The sequence below is a fragment of the Capricornis sumatraensis genome, chromosome 2 (assembly GCF_032405125.1).
Source record: "Capricornis sumatraensis isolate serow.1 chromosome 2, serow.2, whole genome shotgun sequence".
Classification (NCBI taxonomy): Eukaryota; Metazoa; Chordata; class Mammalia; order Artiodactyla; family Bovidae; genus Capricornis; species Capricornis sumatraensis.
The window spans coordinates 88,299,973-88,324,295 of NC_091070.1; the positions used below are offsets into that span (position 1 = coordinate 88,299,973).

Here is a 24,323-nt window from a genome sequence, read left to right on the forward strand (position 1 = left end):
GATCCTACATGCAGGGTAGCAAAGAACACACGGATGTAAAGAACAGACTTTTAGACTCAGGGGGAGAAGGTGAGGGTGGGGTGATTTGAGAGAATAGCATTGAGACATGTATATTACCATATGTAAAACAGATGACCAGTGCAAGTTCAATGTATGAAGGAGGATATCCAAAGTCAGTGTTCTGGGACAACCCAGAGGGATAGGGTAGGGAGGGAAGAAGGCACGGGGTTCAGGATCGGGGGGACACATGTATACCTGTGGCCAATTCATGCTGAAGTATGGCAAAAACCATCACAATATTGTAAAGTAATTATCCTCCAATTATAATAAATTAATTAAAAAGTAAAATTTTTAACTAAAGTATCTTTAATGTTTTAATTTAAAAAAACACTGTCTCAACTTTGCAGAGCACATAGATGCAGGTAGAACTCCACACACGAAACTTCAATCTCAAATAAAATGAGACTCTGGATAAGACAGTCTTATCCATAGTCGAAGGAGCACTCAAACACCATCCTGGCATTTGTACCCACCTGAAAATTTCAACTGTGCTCCATATATAAAACACAAAGAAAACCACAGCTTTGCTTTGCATTTCTTCCACGGTACCAAAGATGATAAACAAAATGAAGTTTCTTCCAAGAAGCTGTTAAAAAGACCCAGAAGAAAAAAAAAGTTTAAAATACATTCGTAAAAGACAGCACATAAATGTGTTATCTGAAACATAACCCCATTAAATTCAAGGTACATAGAAAAAGACTGAGAACAGCTTAGAACAAATTTAAGTACCAAGTCAGTACCAGTGTTACAGATTGTGTGTGTGTGTGTGTGTTCAGATAAAACACTGCTATTTCTCTGCAACAGGTAGAAATGTGAAAGTACCCAAGCCAGTACCAGTATTTCTGGACAGATTTTTGTGTGTGTGTGTATTCAGAGAAAACAATGCTATTTCTCTGCAAACAGGTATTTTTACTCATTGAAACTTCTCAACAAAGTGTGAATACCTACTAAATAAACATCAAAACCCTACATTCCCCACCCTTGAGCTCAACTGCTCAATACCTGGAAAAGAGAAGGTATCACTGGTGTCTTAGTGACTCCAATTGCTGCATTGATAGATTCCACGGCTGCCAGCATCTGGCAAAAATACATCATGTCAGCCACAGTGTGGAACGTGTCATAGAAGGACTCTATGGGACAAACACATATTAAAGGTAAATCAATTGGCAAATGCCAACACACAAGTATTTTGCAATCTAGATAAGCCTTTACATGAAATGAATTTTAGGAAAAGTGTAATAAACATCCAGTCAGATTCAAGTTCACTACTCAACTAAGCTGGAGGGGAGCAGGCCTCTGTGGCCCTAATTAGTAAATTTTATTGGTTACCAATAAGTTAACACACAAACCTTGTATGCCCCTCTCAATTTTAAAAGGCAAGAAAAAAAGCATACCTAGATTTCACTCACTTATTATATGCTGAAAAATCTATGTATCAGGCACAATGGTAATTCTTTTCCGGTCAATTATCTCATTTAATTTAAAGCTAAAACTGTATTACATATATTGAATGAAACCTAGCTTTTTAAAATATCAAAACTATACAATCACAAATACATGCAGAGGTACAAAAGTACTGAATAAAATTAACTTTCAAAGACCTTAATTGTATTTATATACTTAATCCTATTAATTCTCATTCTGAGAATATATCCTAACTAAAAAATCTAAAATGAAAAAGAATAAAAGCTTCAGCAAGGAGACTGTTCTCTGAAATATTACATGTTTTTAAGAGCATTAAAACAGAAATGATCTAAACCTATAAGTATGGAAAGTTTGAGAAAACTATAGTATATCTATTTCATGGAATATTATATAACAAAATGAGTTGTTGCTTATTTGAGGTCAATAATTGTGGTATCAATCTGGAGTGGTCCATAATTTAATATCCTTCACTTTCCATGCTGATCCTCACTTGACATCCTGAATTCTTACATTCCTCTTAGTGTTTCTCAAGCAGGGCACCACTGACATTTTGAGCAAGACAGTTCTTAGTCCTGCATATTGTGAAGGTTTAGGATTCTTGCCTCCCTGCCTATTAAGAGTTTTTAAGAAATGGCGGAGTTAGGCAAGTTACCAGTAAAGATGACACTGCAGGCTCCTCAAAAAGAAGACAGTTTAAGTATCAAATGAAAAAAACAGGCCCTGGCAAGACTGAAAACATTCTCTAATCGCAAAAATGATCCACTATACAATCCTGCTACAAAGTCAAATGTGAATCCACAAAATGAGGAAGTTCAAAATTTGATTAGTTCTTTTCTTTGAAGAAGTAATGCAAAATTACAATTTAAATTTTGCTATAAAAATTTATTCATAATTTTAAATGTCCCTTGTGAAGACAAAGATCACAATTTTTTTTCACCATTTACAGTGAAATTCTGGTATCTTCAAGAGATTCACTTCTTAATTTTTTGGACAAATTATCTTTGACAAATGAGGTTCTCCATTATTTTGAACTAGAAAATTGTGACAAGATTTGGAATATGGTAAATAAAAGTAGATCTTGTTGCTCTGTATCTGATTTTATGGGAAATTCATCCTTGTTTCCATTCAGGAATAAAAATCTGATTTCTAAAATGATTGTTATAAAGAATATTAATAACACTAACATGCTTATAATACTGTTTTAAAAACAAGATGCAAAACTGTATACACAGCATGATGATAACTTTTAACTGCAGGAGAAAAAATTAAGACTAAAAGAAAATGTATGGAAATATTAAAAGTGATGGACAATGGCTTATTCACCTCCCCTTCCAGGCCCCCCACATCTCCTCCCCAGTTTTCTCCCATTTTCCAAACATTATTAAATTGCTCCATTTCCTTTTTAAATGTTTATTTATTTATTTATGGTTGTGCTGGGTCTTCGTTGCTGCACGTGAGCCTTCTCTAGCTGCAGTGAGCGGGGCTACTCTCCTTGTCGTGCGCAGGCTTCTCCTCGCAGCGGCTTCTCTTGCTGAGGAGCCCGGGCTCTAGGTGCACAGGCTCAGCAGCTGCGGCGCATGGGCTTAGTTGCCCTGGGGCATGTGGGATCTTCCCAGACGAGGGATTGAACCCACGTCCCCTGCATTAGCAGGCAGATTCTTAACCACTGGACCACCAGGGAAGCTCCAGCCCATTTACTTTTATGATCTGAAAAAAATTTTTGGAAGTACTAACAAGGTACTCATGTTAATGGACAAGGATTTAAATAGTGGTAGTATAAAACAGTACACTCTTTCTGGGCAGTATACAGTAGAATCCTTAAAAACAATCTACCCTTTAGTCTCATAATTCTTCTTCAACAACTTTTCCTAAGAAAGGTACATGGGTTTATTAGAAAGATATCCAACAAAGTGCCAAGAATCTATCATTCTGATAGACGGAATTACGGCAGAGTTAAAGTAAGTAATTAACACATTTTTATAATTAGGAAAAAACCTTATTTAGTTTTAAAAAAAGTATTAATAGAGAGATAGACATGAGTTTCCACAAGTTTGCTATTTCCTTAACATGAGTTCAGCTTATACATGTTTATGTAAATAAAACAAGTACATGTGTAGAATTTGCCATTCACCACCACCTTTTATTCAAAAAGAGGTAACTACAAAGGACAGACTATGACCCCTGGTACCAGGCCCAGGTCCTTACTATACTTCTGAGGACTGATGAGGGAAGAATTACAACAGCAGCTCCATTCCAATAGGTGGTTAGGAAGGGGCTCAGAGCCAAAACAGAAATTACAGCTCCAGGCAGCTAACTTTAAACACATGACCCAGATAATTTAGCAGCTTTTGGAGTGAGTCACCTAATGGCTAGCAGGCTCACACAGGAACATTCAGAACCAATACAACTATGATAGGTTAAATAAATTATTTATGAATTGGAAAGTCCCTACTCATGAAACTTGTGTTAAATCCATACTAGTAAGAGCTATAGATCTGAGAACAACTGTCCGAGACTTCCTTTGCTTCTTTAAATAACCATCAATGGACTTCTGGTTACACATGACTATAAGGTGCTAGGCATTTGGGAAGTTTTTCACTAGCTTACTACCGTGCTTTGCAGAAATCCAAGGAAAGACTGGAAAAACAATGTGCACTTCATTCTAAAGATTCTGGAGCTAACTACAATTTACCTTCACCAAAAAAAAAAAACAATTCACCTTTACAAACCTCAGATGGGAAAATTTAGGACTGAAGAATAAAATAGTGTACAGGACTTTTTCTCTTTTTAAACAGTTTCTTATTTTCCATCATGCTCATATTTTTCCTCATATTTACTTTACAAATAAAGAAAAATTTTAAATGTTCCATTCAAGCCATTAGAAAATGGTGCCTTTTCTTCCAATCATTCCACATTTATTGGTTGTTCCTTTCTCCTTTTGATATTGGTGTGAACAAACTGGAAGAACAAGTTTGTTACTTTTTTAGTCTATCGTAAGTATTTTTCCATATTTTACAACCTCTTTAAATACTTTACGTTTGCTTCACAACATTCCACTGAGGGAACAATCTAAAGCAATCCTTCATTCATGGACATTTACATAGCGTCTAATTTGTCACTAATATAAATAATACCATAATGTTTATTTTTTACAACTACTTTTTGCTGCTGCTGCTGCTAAGTCGCTTCTTCTTCTTGGATATGAATAATTAAGGTTCTTGATGTTGCTATTGTTGTTGCTATTCAGTCGTTCAGTCATGTCCGACTCTTTCTGACCATGTGGACTATACAGCAAGCCAGGCTTCCCTGTCCTTCACTGTCTCCCAGAGCTTGCTCAAACTCATGTCCCCTGAGTTGGTGATGCCATCCAACCATCTCATCCTCTGTCATCCCCTTCTCTTCCTGCCTTTAATCTTTCCCAGTATCAGGGTCTTTTCTAGTAAGTCAGCTCTTCCTATCAGGTGGCCAAAGTACTGGAGTGTCAGCTTCAGCATCAGTCCTTCCAGTGAATATTCAGGATTGATTTCCTTAGGATTGACGGATTTGACCTCCTTGCAGTCCAAGGGACTCTCAAGAGTCCTCTCCAACACCACAGTTCAAAAGCATCAATTCTTTGGTGTTTAGACTTCTTTATGATCCAATTCTCACACTGGAAAAAACCATAGCTTTGATTATACGGACCTTTGCCAGCAAAGTAATGCCTCTGCTTTTTAACATGCTGTCTGTGTTGGTCATAGCTTTTCTTCCAAGGAGCAAGCGTCTTTAAATTTCATGGCTGCAGTCACCATCTGCAGTGATTTCGGAGCCCGAGAAAGAAAAGTCTGTCACTGTTTCCGTTGTTTCCCCATCTATTAGACAGAAAGTAATGGGACTGGATGCCATGATCTTAATTTTTTGAATGCTGAATTTTAAGCCAGCCTTTTCACTCTTCTCTTTCCCTTTCATTAAGAGGCTCTTAGTTCCTCTTTGTTTTCTGGCATAAGGGTGGTGTCATCTGTGTACCTGAGGTTATTGATATTTCTCCCAGTAATCTTGATTTCAGCTTGTGCTTCATCCAGCTCAGCATTTCACTTGATGTACTCTGCATATAAGTTGAACAAGCAGGGTAACAATATACAGCCTTGACATACTTCTTTCCCAATCTGAAACCAGTCTGTTGTTCCATGTCTGGTTCTAACTGTTGCTTCTTGACCTGCATACAGATTTCTCAGGAAGCAGGTAAGGTGGTCTGATATTCCAATCTCTTGAAGAATTTTCTACAGTGTGTTGTGATCCACGCAGTCAAAGGTTTTGGAAAAATCAATGAAACAGAAGTAGATGCTTTTCCAGAACTCTCTTGCTTTTTATATGAGCCAACAGATGTTGGCAATTTGATCTCTGGTTCCTCTGCTTTTTCTAAATCCAGCTTGAACATCTGGAAGTTCTCGGTTTACGGTGAAGCCTAGCTTGGAGAATTTTGAGCACTACTTTGCTAGCGTGTGAGATGAGTACAACTGTGAAGTAGTTTGAGCATTCTTTGACATTGCCTTTTTTTTGGGATTGGAATGAAAAACTGACCTTTTCCAGTCCTGTGACCACGGTTGAGTTTTCCAAATTTGGTGGCATATTGAGTGCAGCATTTTAACAGTATCATCTTTTATGGATTTGAAATAGCTCAGCTGGAATTCCATCACCTCCACTAGCTTTGTTTGTAGTGATGCTTCTTAAGGCCCGTTTGACTGTGCACTCCAGGATGTCTGGATCTAGACGACTGATCACAGCATCCTGGTTATCTGGGCCACTGAGGCTCTTGAGTACCTTGCAAAATGATTTTCCCAAAGAGCTGTACTTATGCACCCTCCCCAGTAGCCACCGTTCTGTTTATTTTAGCACATGTTGTTTTCAATTAGGCCTCTTTTAGAACTTTGCAAAACTGATACATAAAAAATACATTTCCTTCACCATTACTGAGTTAAACATTTTGTTGTATGTTAAATTAGTTTTACTTCCTCTTATGAACTGCCTGTATATGATCTTTATCTATTGGGTAGAGTTTTCACATTTTAAAATCAATTTTACAAGCTGTTTATATGTAAAAAAAAAAAAAAAAACGTTGCCAATATTTGTTACAATTTTTCACCAACCCTCCATCCTCATTTTGCTCAACTCAATATGCTTTTAATCTTTAATGTTGTTTTGGATGGATATTTTTAGATATATAGAAATTTAGGCATTTTATGTAATCAAATACATTGACCTTTTTCTTATGATTTCTTCTATTATTTTCAAAGTTAGAAAATCCTAACCCTCCACATGTGATTTTCATAAATGTTTATTTATATCTTCTATTATGACTTAACTTTTTGATATATGACTCCTAAGTCTTTGGGGGGGATTTTTTTTTTTCCCTTTATATACAGAATGAGAAGAGTTAAACAGATTATCTGCCTCGCAAATCAAGCCAATTTTCCTTGGGAACATTATTAGATAGATTTCCCATCTAATAGAAAAAAATGACTGGATAATATTTTCCTTTCCATTGATTCAAAATTCCTTTTTATCATATACATAATCTGGCTATATATTATATATTACATAATGCAGTATTGTAATAATAATATATAAGAGCTATTTTTGAGCTACTTAATCTGCTCTATTAGTCTATCCTTATACTAATACTATGCTATTTTAATACTATTTTTTCATAGCAGATAGAGAAAATCCTCTCCCATTACTGTTTCTTCCCTCGAATTTTACTATTTATGGTTCACAACAAAATTTCAGAGTACTTTAGATCACATTCTCAAAAATGTTCTATTGTCATTTACTTTGGCCAGAATTCTGCTAAACATAAAAATTAATTTAGCAAGAACTGATACCTTTATGATAGTCTTTTCATTCAGTTTCACAATAGTCCATTTAGTCTGTTTAGGCTCTAAAGGAGTGAGATCCCTTTAGGACTGTGTAACTTTGACACTAGGAGTATCTCATCAATTTAGTTAGTTATAAATGAATTATCAAGCAGTGAATAAGAAAGGGATGTTAGTCCAAGATGTACCCCTGGCTAGCTGGGTGGATGTGGACCATTTCTTTGACCATCTCCAAATCTGTTTCCTCACCTATTAAATGAACAGAACATCCAGGCAGCCTGTTTCACAAGGTCATGGGAAGTGAGAGATGTGAACATACAATGAAAGGTCTGAAGTGCTACATAAATATGGTGGGGGTGGAAGGGGTTGGTGTGGAAGGCTGAAAGGCAGAAAGTGTTACTTCTGGTGAATAGTGGGCCAAACTACTCAAAAAAGAAAGCACGCTTTGAAACTGTGTACTTGCCTTTTCCCAAGATAAAGAATCTCACAGTCATGTTGACAAATATCCAGGAGAATCCCAAGAACTGCACTAGATTATACATGAACAGGTATCCTTTTTTCAAGCTTGTAAGAGCTGAAAAGCAAAGAAAGGCAGAAAGATGTTAAAAGTAGTAGTCACAGCAGGAGACAGGTATGTGGGGTTTACCTGGATGACTGCATCCCTCTTTCGTACATGAGTGCCCTAAGCTCCTCAACAAATACCTGGCCCAGGTCTGCACCAACCAGGCTCTTAGTCCCATAGAAAACAGATAAGCAAAATTATAAGAAACACTGTAGTCCAAGGCATATCTTCAGAGGTCTTTTTCCTCACAGTCTTGAGGGGTAAGTATACAGACTTAACAAATCAAAGAAGGAATAGGAAAAATTATATCTGGCAAAAAATAACTGACTAGCTAAGGAGGCATTATCAGGAAAAATATTCAGTCCTTGCTCCTGTCATCTTAATATAATCTACAGTTTCTTTTTTAGAATTTTTTTAGGGCATAAAGGTCAAATACCTCAAAGAAACAGAAACTGAATTTTAAAATTCTAATATTTGACCATGTATCCATCCAACCAAACATTAAGTGAACACCTAAAACATGCAAGATACTGTGAGTGGCATCACTGAGCTTCAAAGATGGTTAAGACATGATGCTCCCCTCAGAGAGTTTACAATCTAAAATCCATATTTCAAGATGGAGGGCAACAGGTAATATCCTGTGAGAATTTCAAGGTGAGAAAATGACTTTAGGCTGGAGAAGCACGTATCAGGCCCAGTCTGCATGGATGAGACGGTTATCTAATCAGGGCTTTGGAAGATGGAAGAATGAGGATATAACCAAAGGCTGGAAAACTGCAAACCAGGAAGAAGGAAGGAGAATAAAGGTCATTAACTTTGCAGCCTAAGGGTTTTCGAAGACATAGCCAATAATGGAATTAAGGGAGGAGTAAGGAGCTTAGACAGAGTCATGGTTGAGTCAAGGAGTAGGGCAAAGGAAAGGATAATTCTTAAGAAGAGCTTTGGAGTCCAGGTTTTGCTGCTACACATTTATTCCTACCTACACATTTTTATAGCCACACATCAGTGTTTCTATAGAGATATCCAGCACAGACACTTGGTTGATGCTCAAATAATCACACTTAGTATGTCCAATCAAAAACAGCCTTATCTCAAGGGGTCAAAAAAGTCATACTTGTAGCAACATTTAACAAATTAATTTTTTTTTCTTCAAAACTACAAAAATGTATTACATTTCCCCATTTAAAGAACTTTATTAGGAGACTTTATGAATTTAGATAAAACTGCTAAAGCTTTTTCTAAGATCATAAAATAATCCATACATAAGAATTTTTACATATTTCAGAAGTTTATCCCTCTAAACGCCAAAGGTGGCCTTTTTATGTCGTTCTTCTTCATCTCCACTAATCCTCTCCCCTCCTCTGCTTTTCTAAAGCAGAAAATTCCTCTAAATTAGTGGTTATTCAAAATTTTTTTAAAGCAACAAATTGTCTTTTCTGTAAGAAATGTTATGGACTTCTATGAACACTTCCATAAGAAGTGTTATTCAGGACGCTAATACATAAAACACAAAAGCCAAGCTGCTCTAATTGAAGTGTACCTGCCTGCTTGGCCTACCTCTCCAAAGCATCTCTGGGAATCCCTGGGGTACCATGGTACATAGCTTGAAAATAACTGCTCTAAAATTTTCCCTTCAGTCGTGTCCGACTCTTTGCAACCCCATGGACTACACAGTCCATGGAATTCTCTAGGCCAGAATACTGGAGTGGGTTCAGTTCAGTTCAGTAGCTCAGTCGTGTCCAACTCTTTGCGACCCCATGAATCACAGCACACCAGGCCTCCTTGTCCATCACCAACTCCCGGAGTTTGCTCAAACTCACGTGCATCGAGTCAGTGATGCCATTCAGCCATCTCATCCTCTGTCGTCCCCTTTTCCTCCTGCCCCCAATCCCTCCCGGCATCAGAGTCTTTTCCAATGAGCCAACTCTACGTATGAGGTGGCCAAGGTACTGGAGTTTCAGCTTTAGCATCATTCCTTCCAAAGAACACTCAAGGCTGATCTCCTTCAGAATGGACTGGTTGGATCTCTTTGAAGTCCAAGGGACTCTCCAGAGTCTTCTCCAACACCACAGTTCAAAAGCATCAATTCTTCGGCGCTTAGCTTTCTTCACAGTCCAACTCTTACATCCATATATGACCACTGGAAAAACCATAGCCTTGACTAGACAGACCTTAGTTGGCAAAGTAACGTCTCTGCTTTTGAATATGCTATCTAGGTTGGTCATAACTTTCCTTCCAAGGAGTAAGAGTCTTTTAATTTCATGGCTGCAGTCACCATCTGCAGTGATTCTGGAGCCCCCAAAAATAAAGTCTGACACTGTTTCCAATCTATTTCCCATGAAGTGATGGGACCGGATGCCATGATCTTCATTTTCTGAATGTTGAGCTTTAAGCCAACTTTTTCACTCTCCTCTTTCACTTTCATCAAGAGGCTTTTTAGTTCCTCTTCACTTTCTGCCATAAGGGTGGTGTCATCTGCTTATCTGAGGTTATTGATATTTCTCCTGGTAATCTTGATTCCAGCTTGTGCTTCTTCCAGTCCAGCGTTTCTCATGATGTACTCTGCATAGAAGTTAAATAAGCAGGGTGACAATGTACAGCCTTGACGTACTCCTTTTCCTATTTGGAACCAGTCTGTTGTTCCATGTCCAGTTCTAACTGTTGCTTCCTGACCAGCATATAGGTTTCTCAAGAGGCAGGTCAGGTGTTCTGGTATTTCCATCTCTTTCAGAATTTTCCACAGTTTACTGTGATCCACACAGTCAAAGGCTTTGGCATAGTCAATAAAGCAGAAATAGATGTTTTTCTGGAACTCTCTTGCTTTTTCCATGATCCAGCAGATGCTGGCAATTTGATCTCTGGTTCCTCTGCCTTTTCTAAAACCAGGTTGAACATCTGGAAGTTCACGGTTAATGTATTGCTGAAGCCTGGCTTGGAGAATTTTGAGCATTACTTTACTAGCATGTGAGATGAGTGCAATTGTGCGATAGTTTGAACATTCTTTGGCATTGCCTTTCTTTGGGATTGGAATGAAAACTGACCTTTTCCAGTCCTGTGGCCACTGGAGTGGGTAGCCTTTCCCTTCTCCAGGGGATCTTCCCAACCCAAGGGTCAAACCCAGGTCTCCCACATTGCAGGCAGATTCTTTACCAGCTGAGCCACAAGGGAAGCCCAAGATACTGGAATGGGTAGCCTATCCCTTCTCTAGAGGATCTTCCCAACCCAGGAATCAAACCAGTCTCCTGCTTCGCAGGCAGATTCTTTACCAACTGAGCTGTCAGGGAAGCTCTTTCCCTAGTTATGGCATGCCAAATAAGGGCCACTAAAACTTGAAAAGGTTTTTTTTATTTTGGACACATGAGGAACACTTATTCATTCTGCTTTTCAGCATTAATTTTGTATAGACCTGCATGGTCCTCCAACTAGAATGGATAAGCTCTTCGAGCACAGGTGCTCTGACGGATTCACTGGCTCCAAAGCTCAAAGGCCTAGGACAACGCTTTCCATAAAGCATGAATTTAAGACAGCTGCTGAATTTAATCTATGATACCCAGAAGATAACACACTTAGAGACAGACACACTTGGACAGACATAAAAGTAGAACTGAATTTTTTAAAGGTTAATGAACAGCAGGACTATACAGAATACTTTCTATCTCTAAGGCTGACAACCACAGCCCTTGTGATCTCAGTTAGGAAAACACCACCAGACTGGAAGAACTATAGTCATGGACCTATGCAGTAATTTCCAGGTCTCTGCAGGACTTGCTGCCACCTAGCACCCTATTAGGCCAGTCCAGGAGGCTGAGGTTCTTCCATTCTGCTACACCAACCTTGGTGTACTCAGATGATGTCAGGCCCCCCAACAGCAGGGAAACATTAAAAGTAAATAATACTTTTGACGTGGGTTTGCACAGCTTAAGTGTTGGGCATTAAGGATTTCTCATAAACTCATCCACCTAATACGACCCCTCCTGCCGTTTCACACTCACCCATACTCCCATCTCTGTCACAAGTTAACTGGTAACTACCATAGCAGTAGGGGAAACTTACTTTCAGGGGAGCCTTGGCTTTCGAGTCTGAGTTTATTTAAGCGTTCTTCTTCCTAGAATTTGGACAGAAGTTTTCCAAGAACACAAGTTAGACTACTGTATGGTACAGTATAGGGAACTTTATTCAATATCCTGTGATAAACCATAAGGGAAAAGAATATGAAAAAGGATGTGTATATATATGTATAAATGAGTGACTCTGCTGTACAGCAATAATGTATTTAACATTGTATTTTAATTATACTTCAGTAAAAAAATAAACTGAAAAAAAAAAAACCCACAAGTTAAAATTCCCAGATGCTTGCAGAAGCCCACATGAGAGATAAACAATATGATTCCTTCAAAGCCACCTCCTCCTCCAATTGTGTTCTCGCTTCCTTGGGAAGAATGTCTGAAGTCATGGTATTAAGAAGCCTGACTCCTTACTGGGTAGCACTGGCACTATAGAATGACTATCCAGTGCTCACAGAATTAAACCAATCAGCTGGCTTCCAAACTACAAAGTGGGCAGCCTTAAGATCTTCGAGCTGGAAAAGACATCTAGAAAATTTGTCATGGTTGTAGAAACAAAACGGAAATTTAAGACAGGAAACAGATTGCTATTTCATTTTTTAAGACTTCGATGATTTTCTAGAAGCTAAAATCAAATCTCCAACATTAGTGTGAACTTATATTAGGATAATATAGATATAGATGGATATATATGGAAATACTTATAGATACATGTATATACATGGGCTGGTATACACACATATATTTCCTTGTGCTGTCAGCTGAGAGAACCTAAAAGTAATACATCAGTAGCAATGAGCACTTTTAGCAGCCAGATCACCCGGATTCTGGTTTCCACTATCATCCTGCAATAAAAACAGCAGGCCTGGGAATATACAAGATAAACCTGGAGCAGCTTACTGTGCCAGAAATTAAGGATGCACTTTAAAAAAAAAGGCCCATGATGATGCAGCTGTGTCAAAGGGACACAAGAGCCAACTGCAAGAGCTTCCAGTGGCCAAAGAAAACAAATCTGTTCTGATATAAATAAATGACAAGATCCATACTGATTTATATTGTTTTATAGTTTGTGCTGTAATCCAATACTGTGTTATATATCTTGTTGCTCAAATTGTTCTGTCTTTGGCCACTGGAAGCTCTTGCAGTTGGCTCTTGTGTCCCTTTGACACAGCTGCATCATCATGGGCCTTTTTTTTAAAGTGCATCCTTAATTTCTGGCACAGTAAGCTGCTCCAGGTTTATCTTGTATATTCCCAGGCCTGCTGTTTTTATTGCAGGATGATAGTGGAAACCAGAATCTGGGTGATCTGGATGCTAAGAGTGCTCATTGCTACTGATGTATACTGATATAAATAAACGACAATAAATAAAGGAGAAAAGAAAAATCTCCCATGCAGAATTCCAAAGAATGTATACAGATACTCCACCCTAAGAATGGGAAGCATAACTCCTGGCTCGTTAAGTGTGGACTGTGCACAGTGACCTCCTTCCAAAGAAAACAGTAAAGAAAGGAGAGGAGTAACATTAGAGTAGAGCTTCCCTGGTGGCTCCGAGGTTAAAGCATCTGCCTCCAATGCAGAAGACCTGGGTTCAATCCTGGGTCGGGAAGATCCCTGGAGAAGGAAATGGCAACCCACTCCAGGATTCTTGCCTGGAGAATCCCGTGGATGGAGGAGCCTGGTGGGCTACAGTCCATGGGGTTGCAAAGAGTCGGACACGACTGAGCAACTTAACTTAACTTAGAGAAACCATATAGTGGAGAAACCTACCAAAAATTAACCACATCTAGGTGAGCAAGATTAACATCAATAGCTGTAGGTCATGTTGAGGGTATTCAACCTTGATATGACATGATAAGAAGGATACTTTACCTCTGCGGCCTTCCTACGCAAAACCCATCACCCTAAGCTAATCATGAGAAAAACATCAAACAAAACCCAATTGAGGAACAGTCCACAAAATACATGACCAATACTTCTATAAAACCACGTCTCCAGGTCAATCAGTGAATTTATATTTTTGTCCTTATTCTATCAGATCCTGATAGATATCTGAGGTGCCCCAAATAACTTGGGTTCCTCATGACTTCTGTCTAGATCCCAGATCCTTACTGACCTTGGCTCTGAGCTCCATTTCAGCATCAGACTCGTCCAGCCAACGATCAAAGTCAGGGGCCAAAAACAGTGGGCGCTTCTCCTGCTTGGTGAGTCTCTCCCACCATTGACTCACCTTCTTCTGTACAGTGATGTTTACCTGCCTCTGGGTCAGTTTGTAAACCGGCTAGGAGAGAAAGCAAGAACGTGAGAATGCCCTTTCCCATCCCCCACTCCTTCCCTTGAAACTGCACAAACCACTGTGGCTGAACAGAGAAGCCGCATGGTACTTACTGCCATTCCTTCTCGGTTCCTAGAAGTCCTGGGGCAAAGAGAACATCTAGACCAAGGGCTGGTACGAGGAAGAACGCCAAGAGCAGCAGTGTCTTGCTCTGGTTCCCTCCCCACCACCCTGCCCCGCTGGGGACACAGGAGGAGAGCCGGACAAGAAAGGCAGATAGTCTTGGTTATCTCGGCAGAAACTAGCATGAACACCCTACTGGACCTACATCATGCCAGGCTCTACACCCAACCACCTTCTCAAGTGCACCACTGCCTTCCAAATCTTCTTCCCATGAAGATGATTCAATTCAAATGGTCAGTGGTTTCCAGCATTTAGAAAGGCCTGCATCAAGGCCAGAACTGTACTGTCTCAGTTACACCTTTTTTTTAAATCAGTCTTTCACTACAGAGCCTTCTCAACTAAACTCAAATTCTTAGGGGCTGCTCCAGCTCATTATTTCTCTATGCGGCCTCTCTCTTTGCCTCCAAAGCAAGTCCCAGACTGCTGACTATTAAGAAACCCTTAAACCACCGCTGACTATTAAGAAACTCACAGCTGGAAAGAACCTTAGAGATCCACTTAACCCAATCCTTCATGTAACATATGAGAAAACTGAAATGCGAAGAAGTGAGGAGACGTCTTCACTCCACTAATAACGACAGAGCCCAGATTCAACTCAGGTTCTCCAATTTTCCTCCTACTCTCAGGCTAACACCTGGGCTCTGTTCCAAATAAAAGTATATTCTGCTTAGGTTTATCTTCTTCTTCCCCATAAGGCTTGCCCCCCATTTCACAAAACTATAAGTACTTATTTCTTAAGATAGAAAGGGAAGTAAGGAAGGAAAGAACATACCTCTGGCTTCACAAGGTCTAAGAACTCCAGGTGAAATTCATAAACATTGTCTCCTTTGGCACCATGCCCCTGAGCTATAAAGAAATGTGGGTTGCTGTGAACTTGAGCAGAGCAATGCTATTCAAATGTTAGCCTGGTGCTGTTCTTTCAGAAGTATGCAAATCAAGTGAGTGGGGGCTTGCGAGCAGAGCTACTCAACAGCTAGATGAAAGCTAAATCTTTGACAAAAGTTTATCTCCTTATGACTTTCTGGTGATCAGCTCTAGAATATTTAATATTCTAATGAGGCCTCAATGATGGCCAGTATAAATAACAGACAAGCAAAAAGAATACAGAAAGCAAAGCCAAAGGTAACACTCTATATAAATTTAATGTTCACATTTATCTTGGCTCTGAATCCACAGCAGAGAAAAGTCAAGTAGGTGTATTCTCTCGACTGCAATTAAGGAAAGCTGCAGGGTACACGGACCCTCTAATATACCGTCTCAAAGAAAATTCTAAATTTAACACCATCCAACCAGAGACAGGAGACTTTGCAGGTGACACCAGTGATAAGAACCTGCCGACCAGTGCAAGAAACATAAGACATGGGTTCCATCTCTGGGTCAGGAAAATCCCCTGGAGGAGGGCATGGCAACCCACTCCAGTATTCTTGCCTGGGAAATCCCATGGACAGAGGAGCCTGGCAGGCCAAGTCCATGAGGTCACAAAGAGTCGGACACGACTGAAGCAACTTGCACACACAACCAGGGGTAGACAATGGAGCAGCTGACTGCTCCTTTAGCACATTCCAAATGGAATAAAAAAGAGAGGTATCATTTTCTCAGCTCATTACCGAGAAGACAAGTGGAACTAGGGGGAAAGGCCTCAGGTTGACCATCATGCCCTTCCTGGGCCCTGACATGGCATCTTCCCCCAAAGGCAGCAGGTGCCACGCCTAAAAGCCAGTGACTACGGGATGTCCCTGCCCTCTAACTTTTGGGATTATCTTTCCTCATCTGATTGTGTGTGGAAGGACTTGCCTATTATGTGCTACAGGTAGCTATTCTCCAAGACCACAAATTCCTAGAAAGCTCCACATGGCAACATACACGTTTATCATTTTAATTTCCTTTCAAATGCTGAGCTCCCTCCAACATCTGAGCCATTACCACCAGGGCTCTCACTTGGAAAAGTCGATTCAAAAGCCAGGCTGTGCTTTTACATAAGTATATTAAGGTAGACGGAGTCTCATATAAGGCAGAAACTCTTCAATCTCCCATAACCCAGTCACTTACTAATGACATTCCAAGGAACCAGAATAGAAAGACAGCAGGGAGAATCCCACTCCACTGGGTATCAGTGAATCCCGACCTACCCTCTCAGGCTCAGCAGAAAACCTGCTGATGAACTAAGAAGGAGATGGAGGTGAATTCACAGAATTAAAGACTCTTAGAGCTGGAAAGGCTTCAGATATTGTCTAAAGTACAGTGTGTATTAAACTGGTCTGTAAGTATAACATCAGGGAGCCACAAAGTCTTGTTAAGAAAATTTCTATTTTGGGGTTTTGTTCTAATATTTTTAAAAAGAAGCATATTTGGAGTCATCTAGATGGCTACCTTATAATCAAGTAATACTTACTTATATGAGTTCAGCGGCTGTTTGCCACTGCGTTCACGAGTGTAATGGAGTCAAATATCACTTACAGTGACCATATTTAATTCTTAACATGTTTCTCAATCTAGGGTCTATGGCCCTAGAGGATCCTGTAGATATATGCTCAGGTGTCCTTGGATCTTCAAGTTTAAGAAACACAGATTATAACCCAATATCCTAATTTCATAGGCCCACAGAAATCAATAAGTTGTCCAAAGTAGTAGCAGAATTTTAAGCTAAAAGATAAATCTCCTGATTTCTAACCTAGGATACCATTTTGCTATCATCTGCTGCCTTTCCCAGGGGAAAGTGGGATGTTAAATTTCTGAGCTCTCTGATCATATACCTCAAAACAATATAATTTACCCCAAGAGTATCAGAAAGGTGAACATCAATAGAGAGTGAGTAAAATAAACAGATAAAAATAAAAAGCAACCCTCACAATGTCTCCCTAACTGCAGGGGCCTGGGAACCTTTGCCCAGATACTGACCTTTGAAATGTAGCACATTTTCAGTGATGCTGATGGCAGGATTCTGTGGAAAGAGACCAAGAAACCAAGGACATTTTAATGAAGAGAAAAATCAAATTAAAACCAGTGGCTTACTTCCCTCCCTACATCCTTCCACCTTGGGGACTCAACCTTCCTGCCCTGTGCTTCCTCCAGAGAATATATTCGGTCATTTACTCCCATCTCTGTGGAGGATTTCTCTATCTGTACACATGGGAGACTGCAGGCTCCCCCAAGAAGGACCCTAAACTCCTCTGCTGTGCAGAGCAATCATATACTGAGTCAGTCCATTCTGCTCATGGGCAGCGGTAGATGGTGCCGTGTGAGGTGCCGCGGGGGAATACACACATCTCAGACTCAGTGCCCGAGCTGTGGAGGCAGGGAAGCCAGCAGAACAGATGAGTCACACCCTGTGAGAAGGAACAATATAGTATCAAGTAACATATGCTCGAGACCAAAAGAGCAGTGAAAAACAGTTAAGTGTTACGGGCGTTTACGACAGTTAAGTGTTAGGGTAGTTTAAGAAGAGAGTGAGTATAACAGGAACAGAACGGCTGGGGACAGCCTTACCAGGAGGGACACCCATACCGCATCATGAAAAACAAATTAATTCCTCTACGTTACGTGAAGGGCTGCAGATTACAGGCAGTTGGATGAAAATGGAAACGTGCAGTCCCTTAGTCTTAGGTTCCAGGCTCTCTTCACCTCTATCCAAACCAAGACTAGAAGAGATGGAAATTCTCTAAATTGTTCATTTATTCCCAGAAGTTGCTATGTGCCTTTTAGCAACTTAATTTTTTTTTCCCCCAGGGGATGAGAAACAGTTTGCATCCTAATTCCCAGATCCAAATGAACAGGCATGAAGCAGCATGTTTCCACTGCCATAACTAGTTCATTTACTCTTCTATAGGCTCTGCCCTCTGTGTTCCATCTTGCATCAAAGAAAAACAAACAAGACAGAGAGAAGGTGAAGGCTATGTTTATTCTAACAGTGGGAGCCTAAACACTTCACTCATAGCCATGAAGGCTGGGGTGAGGGAGCTTTTAAGCCAAGAACCTCCCCGGTGAGAGTACAGACTTAAGGCTGAGAAGCTCACCCACAGGGGCTAATAAGCCAGATGATCTTCTCTGCGCCAGGGACAGGGAATTAAGGAACTTCACCAAAAAAAGTTATACTTTCAGGGGCATGGTTCCTCTCTAAGGGTGGCAGGGTTTTAGTGTGAGTATTATCATGAAAGCTTGAGTTCTGGGATGTCTTAGTGGTACATTTCCTATTTAGGTCGCTTCTTTGCCTACTCTGTGTTCCCCATATCCTAATTCACTTGGAAGGGAAAAAAGGAGTTTGTGGGGAGCTCAGTTTATTCTCCTCGGACGTAAGATGTGAGCAGCCAAGGTTTAAGCTCTAGCCACAGCACAAGGCCTGCAGTTCATTAAGCACTGAGTCAGATTTTAGATGCTAACTCCTTCCCTGGTAGCTCAGTCAGTAAAGAAACTGCCTGCAGAGCAGGAGACCAGGGTTCAATCCTTGGGTCAGGAAGATCCCCTGGAGAAAGAAATGGCAACCTACGCCAGTATTCTTGCTTGGAGAACCCCATCGACAGAGGAACCTGGTGGGCTACAGTCCATGGGGTCACAAGAGTCAGACACGACTTAGCAACTAAACCACCATCAACTCCTACCCAGCAGTACACGGGCATGTCAGCTTCTCCAAAGGTGTTGGTAATTAAGGAAGATATTTCGATTAAAAAATAAAAAAATTTGCCAGAAACAAGCTCAAAACTGGGAAGGAAGAGACATGGAACCGATAAAAAAAATTAACATCTATGTCTATAAATGAGATTGGCCTATAATTTCCCTTTCTTCTAATTGCATCATCGAATGAACTGGAGAATGTTCTTTCTTTCTCTTTTCTGGAAATGCAAGTATAAGTCTTCTGTGGTTGCCACCTGCAAGATGCCCCCCATGATCTTCTCCCCCTGGTATTTATACTCGTCAGCCTTCCAAATGACATCAGGAATCTGCGTAACCAATAGAACACAGTGGAAATGAACGATGTGACTTCTCATGCTAGGTCGTAAAAGGCACTGCAGCTTCCTTCTGAGCTCGCTCTGGGAAAACTCAGACACCAGGGCGTGAGAACACTCCAGCAGTCCCATGTATCCTCTCTGGAGGATTAACTCATGGATACCCACTTGCCAATAAGGTGAGTGACACATCCTTGAAGAGTCTACTTCAGGTCATCACACGTTGTCAATCACAAATGACATCTGAACAACCACATGAGAGATCCCAAGCCACAACACCCAACTGAGCCTTTTCTGAAGGACTCAGAAACGGAGAGACTGACTTTTGTGTATGGCATAAGACAAGATCTTATTTTATCTTTTTGCCACTTGGATTACCAATTGTCCCAACACCATCTCCTGAATGGTTCACCCTTTCCTCCATTAATTTGTAAAGCCACCACTGCTGTTCAATAAGTTTTCACACATGGGTAAGTCTGTTCTGTTCTATTGCTCTCTGTGTTTCTCATCTAAGGTTTAGTATCACAACAATAATGTTTTACACTTGAGTAGCACACTAGAATTCACAAAGCACTTTCAAATCTATTATCCAATTCAAGCCTCAAAACAATCCCGTGAATTAGGTGTTATTATTCACATTTATTTGTATGAAGAGACTGAGGCTCATAAAGGTTAAGTGAATAATCCATGGACACCAGATATTAAGTGGAAGAGTAAGGAACCAACTCTTTCCACCAGACTCTCTATTAGGTAAGGTCAAGAACAGCATCTTTCAAACAGCTAAACACACAGCCCTCATACAACTGAAATGAACAAAAACCTCGAAAAATGAACAAATGCTTTAACAACTATGGTTGTTGGCACAAATCTGTCCTTCATGCTTATCCTGTAAAGCAACTTTATTCTGAAAGTAACCGTGCCTTAGCCCCAATGGACTCTCACTGGTGTCTTTGCTACTGCTCACCTCAAACACAGAAACAGCTGCTGACGAAGTCTTTTTCTTCTCACCTCAGTGGTGGTTTCTCATCAGACACTAGCTCTACAGCTCCAAAGACAGAGGAGAGATGCGAAAATCTGACAGTTCTCTGTGTCCCGGGAAGGGAGCATGTCTGATGCCTCCAAACTGGAATTCAACACTGAAACTCACTTACACACAAGCTACAGAAAGCAGGGGGCGGTAGAGAACTGTCCGACAACTCAGAACCCAGCTTAATGTGAGACAAAAGCAGGTATTCCACAAATGGTCTTCATTAAGCAAATAAACTAAACGCTTCATCCCAAGCCAGAATCACTGGTTCCACAGGTCATGCATGGAGCAATTAATTGGGAAGTTTTTAAAAAGGAGCAGCCCCTGACATTCAAAAGCTGGCCTGGCATTCACAGCTAGGACATGTTACTCTGCTGTTATACACGAACAGAATACCTTGATAAAATGAGATAAAGCCATTTCATAATTCTGAGCAAGCACAGACAAAAACGCGGTCACACTGCCATTCACAAGACATCAGTTACCCTGCCCCTCGGCCAAAATAAGTGACTGCCACTTCTCTACCAATTCGTCTTCCCTATATATGATTTATTCAGATACCCAACCATAGCACTGCTCCTGTTTTCTGACAGCATCTAATCTAAAGTGAATCCTTGCTCCCTTAGTCTATCCCTCAGTCTCCAAAGTCCAAATCCTATGATCAGTTCTAACATTCTAGTGAGCTAGCCCACAGCGTATGCTCTCCCTTGCTGATATGAGCAATAAACACAACTTGTTTAACTAGAGGTGTGTTCCTGGCAGTGCCTGGTTATAGGGCATTGACTCCTACAGCAAATCAGATGATCTGAAAGTCTATGCCGTCCTCTTTCCAGAAAGTTCTCCCAGTTTCAGTCTGACAAGAATACTTCACCTTATTTCTGTAAAGTGAAAGTGAAAGTGAAGTCGCTCAGTCAGGTCCCACTCTTTGCAGCCCCATGGACGGCAGCCTACCAGGCTCCTTCGCCCACGGGATTTTCCAGGCAAGAGTACTGGAGTGGGCTGCCATTTCCTTCTCCAGGGGCTCTTCCCAACCCAGGGATCAAACCTGGATTTCCTGCATTGCAGACAGACGCTTACCATCTGAGCCACCAGTGAAGCGATAAAAGAATTAATAAAAGCCATCAGGGAATTAATAAAAGAGAGGTAACAAATTCCTTTAACACCAGGGACCTGGTTTAATACTCAACCCCAAATCTACAAATAAACATACTCATGCACAGAATTTTTTGTTTATATATAATATCCTTCCTCCTAGATAGAATACCCTTGGAAAGCTGAGTCTGTCTGACTCATCTTTGTAAATCTGTAGTGTTTCACACATGGTAGGGGATTTCTTTTATGAATGATACTGACATGTTACTTTAAAACTAACGGTAGCGCCAATGGATGCCTCAGAATTACAGACGAGCAATCTAAGGGGGAAAAAAAAACCTCAACTGGGGATAAAATATTTATTTCTTTCCCTAAAAATAAAAAAGGATTTCTCTTTCCAAAAAAAATCCCATTTTTTCCCTCCACCTTTACATTTCTTTAACTATAAGATATTCCAAACACATACGTTCATAGTTGAAAATATAACAAATACAATTAACACGTATGTTCATGTTTCTTAACTAAAAGGTTTAGAACTTTCAGGAAAAATTAAAGTGTGATGCTTTCATTTGCCCAACAAATTTACATTTTTTCCCCCCTCCAACACCACCCTACCTCCCCTAAAAACAGCTTTTCTGTTTGTGTTTCAGAAGTATGCCAGGATATCACATCCTTATTACAACTAGAGAGGGTCTCTGAGTTTAACTGGTCTACAAAATGTTTAACTGAATATCTAAGAGACATGGCTAGGACACAAGGTCCATACTTTTCTTATTGATTACTGTTAGAATTCTCTCTAGAAAGAGACTTTGATCCCCACCTACAACGACTTTGCTTTTTCTCCTTTTTTATTAAAACACCCTGAAGCAGAGTAGAGGAACACTGCACAGAACATTTATTCATCCTCTGAGGTAAAAGTACAGTTTAGCCTGGTTTAACATGTTAGACGACTCAGCACGCAGTGTCACAGCCAACAGCATTCTGGCCAGTACTATCTTTCAATAGGAAAACAGGTTTATATTACAGAAGCAAAGACTGAATTCAATAAACTCAAGTCTACAACCAAAGATCACCTATCCCTTGCAAGACAATATGCCAGATGGGCTGACAGAACTGAATATAAACGTCTGACTCAGAGGCAGAGAGAGTTAAGCCAGAGTGAAGGAGGCTATAAAGTGCCATAGATGTCAAGGAGAGTAGGGAGTAAGAACGACTGTAGAAAGAACATTCCAGACTACAAACTTCAGCTCCTCAACGATGGGAATGGAATCCTGGATGGTTTTGACAGAGACAGAGGGGTACACAGGTCCTGAGATGGCCACCATTTAAGAAGCCTCAGCTTGTTCACATGGAAGTCAATGAGATCAGATAATGAGCTTCATTTTGAAGTTCTGTATGCAACTCAGCAAACGTGAGCCCACAGTCTTCAGAAGAGAGGGGGAAATCGCTCCTTCGGGGTCTTCTGGACTTTAAAATGAACAAGAATGATTTCCATCACTGAATGGCTGGGAGGTGGGTGTGCCCCCCTCCCCCCGCCCGAGGCAGCGGCGGGCCTCTTGAAGGTCCGAGGGGACCGCTGGACCTCTAAGACCAGCGCTGGACGTCCAGCCGCGGCCCGGCAAGCCACTGTCACACGGCATCTCCGACCCAACGAGCTCATCCCACGCCTCGAGGGGCCTCGGCAAACCCGAATCCAGACAGCCAGGCCTCCAAGGGCCAGGCTCGGGCTCCACCAGGCCGCAAAATGCGAACAAAGAGGCTGCCGGGGCAGCCTCTGTTGCGCGGGGCTCACGCAGCACCCAAGGTACCTGAGCCTTCAGGGGGTCGCGCCCGGGGTCTGCCTTGATGAGGGCCAGCCCGTGCTCTGGCCTGGCAGCCCAGAGCGCACCGCGTCCTGGATCCCGCTGACACGCTGCTGGCTCTCGGGACAAAGGGGACGGGGGTCCCAGCGGGTCCCCAGAGCCGAGACCCGGCGCACGTCCCGCCGCCCGGCCTTTACCTGCACATCACTCAGCTCCACGCGCAGATACAGCTCGCGGTGCCGCTGAGCCCAATAAACGTGAGGCGTCAGCACTTGATTCTCCATGACCACACTGCCCAGAGCGGCTCGCTGCCTCGCTGCGCCTCGCTGTCTCAGGTAGTGCGCGGCTGGAACTGGTCAGACGAAGGCCGCAAACCCCTGAGCTCGGAAGTGCAGGCAGCCCGCAGCCTCCAGACGACCCACGCTCGCGGGCCGCGCCTGCGCAGTGGTGGGCCAGGGGGCCGCGGCGCCGGCTCCCGGCCTGGCGGCGAGCCGGGTGGGGGCGGGGCGGGGGCGGGGCGGAGGCGGCATGGGGCGGGCCGCAGGCGGCATGGGGCGGGCCGCAGGAGCATGTGGCGCCGCCGCTCGCTGCGGACGCCTCGGGAGTGGGCTGCTGCGTTGTCGTTCCCTCCTAACTGCTGGAAGACGGTTAAAAAATAAGCGTAAAAACTGAAAAACGCTGGAGACTCATGAAGAACTGATCAGCATAGAGAAAGGACTTGGGATTGGTGTAGCTGGAAGGTTCCTCCCATTTGTCACTCATTAATTCAGCATTTGTTGAGCGTCTGCTCTGTGCCCGAGCTGCAAAGATAAAACACCGAAGCTTCAGGAGTAAGTCACAGTACCTGACGTCTTGAAACCCTCAGTCTATTAAAAGCCGCAAGGATTTATAGACATAAGTATGATGATGGTTATAAGAGAAGCGGTGGGAAAGCGAGGAAGATGACGGAAGAGTGTTCTAAGAGAGGAGAGTAGGCGTCAAGGCCAGGAATTTCCAACGCTGTCCCATAGAACTTTATACGATTATGGAAATGTTACATTCTGCG

At 41.5% G+C, this 24,323-nt stretch overlaps 1 protein-coding gene across 1 annotated transcript in view; it reads right to left on the reverse strand.

The window, feature by feature from the left end:
* HACD3 (3-hydroxyacyl-CoA dehydratase 3) overlaps positions 1–23,716 on the reverse strand; it is a 31,050-nt gene extending 7,334 nt beyond the window's left edge. Inside the window, exons 1-8 of the mRNA XM_068964260.1 lie at positions 23,476–23,716; positions 17,316–17,358; positions 15,190–15,263; positions 14,076–14,240; positions 11,950–12,001; positions 7,798–7,908; positions 1,063–1,190; positions 534–646 (exon numbers count right to left, since the gene is read on the reverse strand). Of these exons, the coding sequence (XP_068820361.1) occupies positions 534–646; positions 1,063–1,190; positions 7,798–7,908; positions 11,950–12,001; positions 14,076–14,240; positions 15,190–15,263; positions 17,316–17,358; positions 23,476–23,562 (773 nt within the window). The 5' untranslated portion in view covers positions 23,563–23,716. The remainder of the gene's footprint in view (positions 1–533; positions 647–1,062; positions 1,191–7,797; positions 7,909–11,949; positions 12,002–14,075; positions 14,241–15,189; positions 15,264–17,315; positions 17,359–23,475) is intronic.
* Positions 23,717–24,323: the final 607 nt, after the last annotated feature.